The following is a 9029-nucleotide window of genomic DNA, read 5'->3' as shown; positions in this document are numbered from 1 at the left end:
AACTCTGTCTATTGAGAGAGACAAGGCAGAGACACCAGTCAGTTCTAATAACTCTGTCTGTTGAGAGAGACAAGGCAGAGACACCAGTCAGCTCTAACAACTCTGTCTGTTGAGAGAGACAAGGCAGAGACACCAGTCAGCTCTAATAACTCTGTCTATTGAGAGAGACAAGGCAGAGACACCAGTCAGCTCTAACAACTCTGTCTGTTGAGAGAGACAAGGCAGAGACACCAGTCAGCTCTAATAACTCTGTCTGTTGAGAGAGACAAGGCAGAGACACCAGTCAGCTCTAACAACTCTGTCTGTTGAGAGAGACAAGGCAGAGACACCAGTCAGCTCTAATAACTCTGTCTGTTGAGAGAGACAAGGCAGAGACACCAATCAGCTCTAACAACTCTGTCTGTTGAGAGAGACAAGGCAGAGACACCAGTCAGCTCTAACAACTCTGTCTGTTGAGAGAGACAAGGCAGAGACACCAGTCAGCTCTAATAACTCTGTCTGTTGAGAGAGACAAGGCAGAGACACCAGTCAGCAGGGCCGATTTTACACTTCATGGGCCCCTGGGCTATTCATCTCTGCAGGGCCCCCCCCTCAAGCGGAAGGGGGGGCTTCGGGCGCCGCCGAAATTTTTTTTGAGTGTTTTTTTTTTACCTTTTTTAGCCGTATTTAAAGAAATATCTCATTTTAAATCAACATTAGGATTATACTGTTGTGATGTCATTATTCAGTATCTTCTCCTTTTCTCACTAACTTTCATGTCACCACCTGCTCTCCTGTCAGCATTCTAACTTACAAACACAAACTGTAGGTTTAGCCATCATGTTCTTTCATAAACAGCCTGATTGGAAAGAAAACATTGCCACTGAGATGTCACAACAAGCACTTTTATTATTATTATTTAGTATTTATTATTGCTGTTATTATTACAGTGCACACACACATTCTCACAATTATTGCACAAATCAATCAAGCAGTATTCAAGTCTGTTCGTACCTGAAATGTCTTCTTCCTGACTTTTGCCGTGGCAAAGCGTTTGACTAGAGTGGTGAAGTCCAATGTTCTAACAATGTCACTTTCCAATGACATCAATGTCAAGTGGGTGAGCCTTTCTTGTCCCATTGTAGACCGTATCCTGTTCTTGACAAGCCCAAGTTTTGAAAAGGAGTGCTCTCCAGAGGCATTTGTTACAGGGAGAGTTAAGTAAATCCTGAAGGCAATATCCACATTTGGAAAAACTGATGACAGGTTCCTCTTCCTTATTATTTGAAGCAAGTGCCGCACACTTTTATTGTCTTTGTTTTTGATTAATTCTTTGAATTGCACTATTTCATCTACAAATTCGGGAACCCTCTCACAGGGTTCCATGTCGTTGTTCCGACCTCTCGCTGTTCCGACCTCCCCTCTCCCAGCCCCCATGCCTAAACCTAACCTCCCCCAGACCCTAACCCAAAACCTAACCTCTCCCACCCCCACGCCTAAACCTAACCTCCCCCAGACCCTAACCCAAAACCTAACCTCTCCCACCCCCCACGCCTAAACCTAAGGTCGGCATTGCGAGTGGTCGGCATTGCGAGTGGTCGGCATAGCGGGTGGACACCCTCTCACAGTGGATGTTATTACTCTGCAAAAAAAATTGAATGGCGTCAGTAAAAAAAAACATTTTTTGCGAAGACCCTGGACAGGGGGCCAAAAAAAAAACATCAAGGGTCCCCCCCTCCCAAAAAAAAAAGTTTTTTTTTTTTTTTTGGGCCCCTTGATGTCCCGGGCCCCGGGCTTCAGCCCGGGTGAGCCCGTTGGTAAAATCGGCCCTGCCAGTCAGTTCTAACAACTCTGTCTGTTGAGAGAGACAAGGCAGAGACACCAGTCAGTTCTAATAACTCTGTCTGTTGAGAGAGACAAGGCAGAGACACCAGTCAGTTCTAATAACTCTGTCTGTTGAGAGAGACAAGGCAGAGACACCAGTCAGCTCTAATAACTCTGTCTGTTGAGAGAGACAAGGCAGAGACAGCAGTCAGTTCTAATAACTCTGTCTGTTGAGAGAGACAAGGCAGAGACACCAGTCAGCTCTAACAACTCTGTCTGTTGAGAGAGACAAGGCAGAGACACCAGTCAGCTCTAATAACTCTGTCTGTTGAGAGAGACAAGGCAGAGACACCAGTCAGCTCTAATAACTCTGTCTGTTGAGAGAGACAAGGCAGAGACACCAGTCAGTTCTAACAACTCTGTCTGTTGAGAGAGACAAGGCAGAGACAGCAGTCAGCTCTAATAACTCTGTCTGTTGAGAGAGACAAGGCAGAGACACCAGTCATCTCTAACAACTCTGTCTGTTGAGAGAGACAAGGCAGAGACACCAGTCAGCTCTAACAACTCTGTCTGTTGAGAGAGACAAGGCAGAGACACCAGTCAGCTCTAACAACTCTGTCTGTTGAGAGAGACAAGGCAGAGACACCAGTCAGCTCTAACAACTCTGTCTGTTGAGAGAGACAAGGCAGAGACACCAGTCAGCTCTAACAACTCTGTCTGTTGAGAGAGACAAGGCAGAGACAGCAGTCAGCTCTAATAACTCTGTCTGTTGAGAGAGACAAGGCAGAGACACCAGTCAGCTCTAACAACTCTGTCTGTTGAGAGAGACAAGGCAGAGACACCAGTCAGCTCTAACAACTCTGTCTGTTGAGAGAGACAAGGCAGAGACACCAGTCAGCTCTAACAACTCTGTCTGTTGAGAGAGACAAGGCAGAGACACCAGCCAGCTCTAACAACTCTGTCTGTTGAGAGAGACAAGGCAGAGACACCAGTCAGCTCTAACAACTCTGTCTGTTGAGAGAGACAAGGCAGAGACACCAGTCAGCTCTAACAACTCTGTCTGTTGAGAGAGACAAGGCAGAGACACCAGTCAGCTCTAACAACTCTGTCTGTTGAGAGACAAGGCAGAGACACCAGTCAGCTCTAACAACTCTGTCTGTTGAGAGAGACAAGGCAGAGACACCAGTCAGCTCTAATAACTCTGTCTGTTGAGAGACAAGGCAGAGACACCAGTCAGCTCTAATAACTGTCTGTTGAGAGACAAGGCAGAGACACCAGTCAGCTCTAACAACTCTGTCTGTTGAGAGAGACAAGGCAGAGACAGCAGTCAGCTCTAATAACTCTGTCTGTTGAGAGAGACAAGGCAGAGACAGCAGTCAGTTCTAATAACTGTCTGTTGAGAGAGACAAGGCAGAGACACCAGTCAGTTCTAATAACTGTCTGTTGAGAGAGACAAGGCAGAGACAGCAGTCAGTTCTAATAACTGTCTGTTGAGAGAGACAAGGCAGAGACAGCAGTCAGTTCTAATAACTGTCTGTTGAGAGAGACAAGGCAGAGACACCAGTCAGCTCTAATAACTGTCTGTTGAGAGAGACAAGGCAGAGACAGCAGTCAGTTCTAATAACTGTCTGTTGAGAGAGACAAGGCAGAGACAGCAGTCAGTTCTAATAACTGTCTGTTGAGAGAGACAAGGCAGAGACACCAGTCAGTTCTAATAACTGTCTGTTGAGAGAGACAGCTCCAAATCCTCTCGTCATCTTCAATATTACATGACAGCAGTGGTTTTCATTCATAATCATTGTCCTGTCAGCCCAGATGACAAGCTCTTACACTAAATACCTTCTTGGATCCCTGTTAAAACACTTTTATGTTATGATGGACATCAGCAAAAGACATTGCAATTATCGTGAACTCTACAGGAATAAGGTGACACCCATTTTGTATCCCCTTTCCTCTTATGTTTTTTTTTTATTATTATTCAGGAATTGGTCTGTAACTTATAAAGGGCAACATAAACCTGAAAGGAATGTAAAAGTTGTGTTAGTTTGACGTTGATAGTGTTTTTCTGTGATAGCAGTGACACAGTCTGCTCCATCGCCACCTCAGATCTCTGGCCCTACGTATTGATTACATGCATGTATGTACCAATCTATATAACGTCTCATGATATTGGCAGAAAACAGAGTTAAGGCAGAAAACAACTTTCTTCCAGGTATTGTACCTGTACACTGTTTTGATGTGCTGTGTGAGTGAGTGACTGTCTATTCCTATTACTGTACAGTACACCCGCCCACCCGAACAAACTCCCCAATCAACCCCAAACCAAGTCCCTATGATGCTCATTGAAATAATGCATTGGTATCTATCTATGGCTCGAACTGTCAGGTGTTGTGATTCATGATGCTTGTGTCGCTCTACAGATCACCAAAAGACAGCTACCACTGAGCTGCCAGCCAAGGAGTCCAGCGTGAGAGAGAGCGCCAAGCAGAGCCAAGTGGGGGAAGAGGATGACGAAGAGGAAGAGGCGGAGGAGGAGAAGGATAAAACCAAGGCAACGTCAATGGAGGAGAACAGTCGGGGGAGTAACTGAAAGAGAAGGGGGCAATTAGACAATTAGTGGGAAGACTGGGGGAGAGAGAGAGAGAGAGAGAGAGAGGAGGTGTTGTAAATCGGTGTGCTGAGGACTGAGGTGTTAATGTGTGGAGTTTGAATGCATAAGTGAGGATGAGAGATCACAAGTGAGCAACTGAATGACAATATAGACGCGACTTCCATGAAATCAAGTGTGCGAGTGAGCCAGGAAACTCTGATTCCTCACCTCGGAAAGGGGCAGACAGATAGAGGGCAGAGAGAGGGAGAGGGAGGGAGGGGGGAGATGAGATCTTGGGCCAGACAGTTTGTGTAATACGGAGGAGGTGTCCCTAATGAGGAGGTGAGGAATGATCCAACTGACACACACTGCATCACACAGAGCAGACTACAGGCACCGCCCTGGCCTGCATCCAGTTGGTTATAATGGCAGCGGAGGGGCCAAGGTCAGTGACCAAATGCCCCGAATACTGCAGCACCAGTCCTCCCACTAATCCTTACTGCTTCTGCACTGAGCTCCATGTTCCTTTAGACCAGTGGTTCTCAAACCTTTTCACGTCGAGGACCCCTAAACTGACACGCGGATCCCCATTTGATAAGATTTTATCCCAGGGTCCCCCCGTCTGATAAGATTTTTGCTTTTTATATGCTTTATTACAGAACGTAGATGAAACCCATCATCAAAATAGTCATACATTCATTACTTAGGGACCCCCTAGGACCCCCTCAAGGACCCCTGGTCCCTCTCTCTCTCTCACACACACGCACACACACACAGGAACGCACGCATGCACGCGCGCGCACACACACACACACACACACACACACACACACACACACACACACACACACACACACACACACACACACACACACACACACACACACACACACACACACACACACACACAGATCGCCTCTTATTTGACCCCTTTAAAAGTACTTGAAAGTGTTTTTGTTGTGTGTTGCGCTCCCTGTTCCGCTTTAGTTTCAAATCCTTGGCCTAGATTGTCAGTCTGATTTGCAAGATAATATTGGATGGTTGGTCCCTTGATGACATGTGCATTTCCTGCCATCTTGTGGTAGAAAATAGGGACAACAAGTTTAGGGTCACAAATGGTTTGTGTATAATTTAATTTAATCCGTGAACATAATGTGTATGGATGGTATTACATTAAGATTTAAATCAGGACTTTTCATTTATTTGGCATTTCATTTATTATTAGAAGTCTTTAAAGGTGAAGCTACCTCTGTTTTTGTTGTTGTTTTTTCTCCAAAATACCCAATCATTGCCTCCACACATCACACTTTTGAGAAGAATTCATACAGAATTTGTATAGCCTATATAGGCTACACTGTTAGGGAATCAGAATCTGACTTTCAAATCTTATCCAATATTGTTGACTCAATCGGGACTGCCCGTGCTCATGGATTCCCTTTGCATGTTAACACTTTTTTATTGTCATCTTTTTTAATTGTTCACTCATGACTTGTATGTATCTGTTGTAAGAGCTATTTTTCTAATCTAATGCCCTGTGTATAAGTAGCCTTGCTCTCTCCTGTTTGTACTGTTTATATCCTATAATGCCTATACTCAAATTACTCACCCTGACCCTGGTTACTCTAATGACTGACATTTTAGCAAAACAGTCACAGCACAACCTCATCTTTTCTACCACATATTATCATTCAGTGTCTCTCTCTTTCTCTCTCTCTCTCTCTCTCTCTCTCTCTCTCTCTCTCTCTCTCTCTCTCTCTCTCTCTCTCTCTCTCTCTCTCTCTCTCTCTCTCTCTCTCTGTCCTTGCTGAAACGGAGCAATGAGAGTGGACGTCAACAAATCAACAAGCATTTTAAATGGTGTTGCCCATTCTCACCAGACAGGTTGTCAGCATCTCTCTAATTTAATTTCCAGATTAAGTGAGGAGCATAATATCTGTTACTCAACGTTTGCCTGACTAGACAGGAGGGTTTCCAGTTCCAGTGGCACAGAATTAATAAATCTTGCTGTTTGTATCATCTGGGCTGCTGTTTGTAAATAAAGACTATGACACTTTTGTAACCTCTTGTCTGCCCAAGATTTGGGATCAGTGGTTGTGTCTGCTGATAACCCCCTTTACCACTCTCTCCCCATCTCCCTCTTCTCCATGGTGAAAAGAGAATAACCATAGCAAGACATGTATGATGAACTCTATGCTTACTCGCCTTTATTTTTCTTTTCTTTTTTTCCATTCTCTTGTTTCTCAATGTGATGTGGTTGTTTTAAAGTGAACAACGGTATGATATCAAAATAAACACTTTTTCCTTTACTCCTTGAAACAAATGTGTGGTGATGTAACTTGAGTGAGTGTGTGTGGGGAAAAAAGAGAGTCTGACCTTACACACGACACATACACAATGTGTGTAAGGGGAGACACTGAAAAAGCAATATGAATATTTTTAGAGATATTATACAGGATAGATCTAAAAAATTATGTATATTTTGTTGCATAGAATGTAGACTAGAACAGTAAGGTAGCTACTGGGGAAATAATTAACAATTTCCGTTAAAGTTAAACCATCAAACAATTGTAAAATAGTATGGGGGGAAAACTACATTGTGTAGTTTTATGAAGAAAATTACTATAAAATTGTGACTGTGACATATTATTTCCAAAAGAAAAAAAGAGACTGAAACAAAGTGAACCAGTGAGTAGAGAAGATGCTTAATCTGTTCAGGTAAACATCACACTGTGATCACTGGATCACGTTTTCATCTGGTTTCACTTTATTTACATGAAAGCATGCAGGGAATATAGTAACCTGGATTCACGCAAGATAAATCTGACAGCATCAGGAATGTAGTGGAGAATAAACTGACCTCAACTGTGTTTACTCAGTTTTTTGTCCGTTTGACCACCTAGCTGTAAGACAAAGGAACAGTTCACCCAAAAATGAAAATTCTGTCATCTACTCACCCTCATACCAGTTGAAACACATGTATGTAATGTGAAGTTTGTCCATAGGGAGGTTGACAGCACAACATGGAGAAAATCAGACACCATTTTATTTACTTCAGTACCACAACAACAAGGTTTGAGAAAGGTCGGAGTCTTTATAGTCTAGGGAAAATAAGGTTTGACCTTAAACTAATTGCAACAGAATTTATTTTCACATTTTTATGTTTATATTGATGCCCGAAACACTATATTAAAAATCCCAGAAAATCCCATTAGTGGAAGTATGTTAAAATGACATTTTTTCAAAATGGCTGCCATTATTAAAATGTTGGCCATATCTTGACTCCAACTAGACCTAGAATTACACATTTGGTGTCTATTTCCACATTTTTGGGGGCAAGGAATCCACAGAAATGGTTGTTGAGTCTCTAAGTAGAACAGATTTTTATTTTCTCATGTAAGTATGTAGTCGTAATACAACATGTCATTTCTCACAATGTTAGCTACAACTTCGTATTTGTTAATCATACACATTTTGGGTGATACCCATTACCCATGAGCATATTGAAGTGCTTGCCATTGAAAAAAAAAGTTTGTTGTTTCATATTTCCAATTAAAAATGTGTTACGGTAATTAATTTATTCCCTCACAGTGTCTCTAAAAGTGTCTGGAAATACATAAAAAATTAGCACATCTATCTATCTAAGGGAGCTAGGGCTCTGTCTGTTTGTCTGTCTGTCCCACTGATTACATCAGTGATGTCATAAATCCACTCACTCACTCTCACACACACACACACACACACACACACACACACACACACACACACACACACACACACACACACACACACACACACACACACACACACACACACACACACAAAGTCTCAGTGATGATGTCATCAGTGATGTGATAAGTTGTGGCATTGTGATATCATCAGGCATGTCATAAGAGGTTGTGATGTCATCAGTGATGTCATAAAAGCAGTTGTGACATAATCAGTGATGTCATAAGAGCAAAATCAAGTCCCAGGGGCAGACACTGAAAGAAGTGGGAGTCTGGCTTCAGTCTTCAGCCATGGACAGCTGTATGTTGCCAGCTCCAGGACAGGTGATCCAGCACCCCTGAAGTATGCTATCAAGGAGCAGCCAGGGCGAGGTCGTGGAGCGGCCGAGCTGCTTATGCGAGCTGCAGGGCCAGCTCGGCGAGCTGCAAGGCAGGCCAGCTCGCGTAGCGCGCAAGATGCCTAGTGGATTATAATTTCAATTTGAATGGTGAAATTAGACCCTACATGATATCTTCTTGATATCTTTGAGTTTTGCTATGAGTTGTACCATGTTCATGAGAATCACCCACCTGTGGCATTCTCAATCCTCCCATAGGACATGGATGAAAGGCCAGGGGTCTCTGATTTCCACATGTGGATATTGATGTGTCCAACTGCTGCTATGATGTCACAGCTATCAGAGGTACTGGTTTGGCTCTCTGGTGTAACTCCAGCTATAATGCCCATACCATGGAATGTGTTGTGGCCATCAATGGTTCTGTTGTTATGGTCAAGATGATCAGCAATGTACTGAATGAAGTGGCCTTCAACATTGCCAGGGAGGTATGTTCAGCAGCTGCACTTGACTCAACTTTTTCACCTCCCGAAATGAGGAACAGAATCGAAGGTTACCAAGTGTTTTCACCAAAAA

The 9029-nt window shown here is 43.4% G+C and overlaps 1 protein-coding gene across 1 annotated transcript in view; it reads left to right on the top strand.

Moving 5' to 3' along the window:
• Positions 1–6694, top strand: part of ppp1r1b (protein phosphatase 1, regulatory (inhibitor) subunit 1B) — a 34257-nt gene extending 27563 nt beyond the window's left edge. The window contains exon 5 of the mRNA XM_083649047.1: positions 4224–6694. Within this exon, the coding sequence (XP_083505173.1) occupies positions 4224–4393 (170 nt within the window). The 3' untranslated portion in view covers positions 4394–6694. The remainder of the gene's footprint in view (positions 1–4223) is intronic.
• Positions 6695–9029: the final 2335 nt, after the last annotated feature.

Source organism: Poromitra crassiceps, assembly GCF_964638095.1.
Source record: "Poromitra crassiceps genome assembly, chromosome: 13".
Lineage (NCBI taxonomy): Eukaryota > Metazoa > Chordata > Actinopteri > Beryciformes > Melamphaidae > Poromitra > Poromitra crassiceps.
This window is presented reverse-complemented; position numbering and strand designations above follow the sequence as displayed.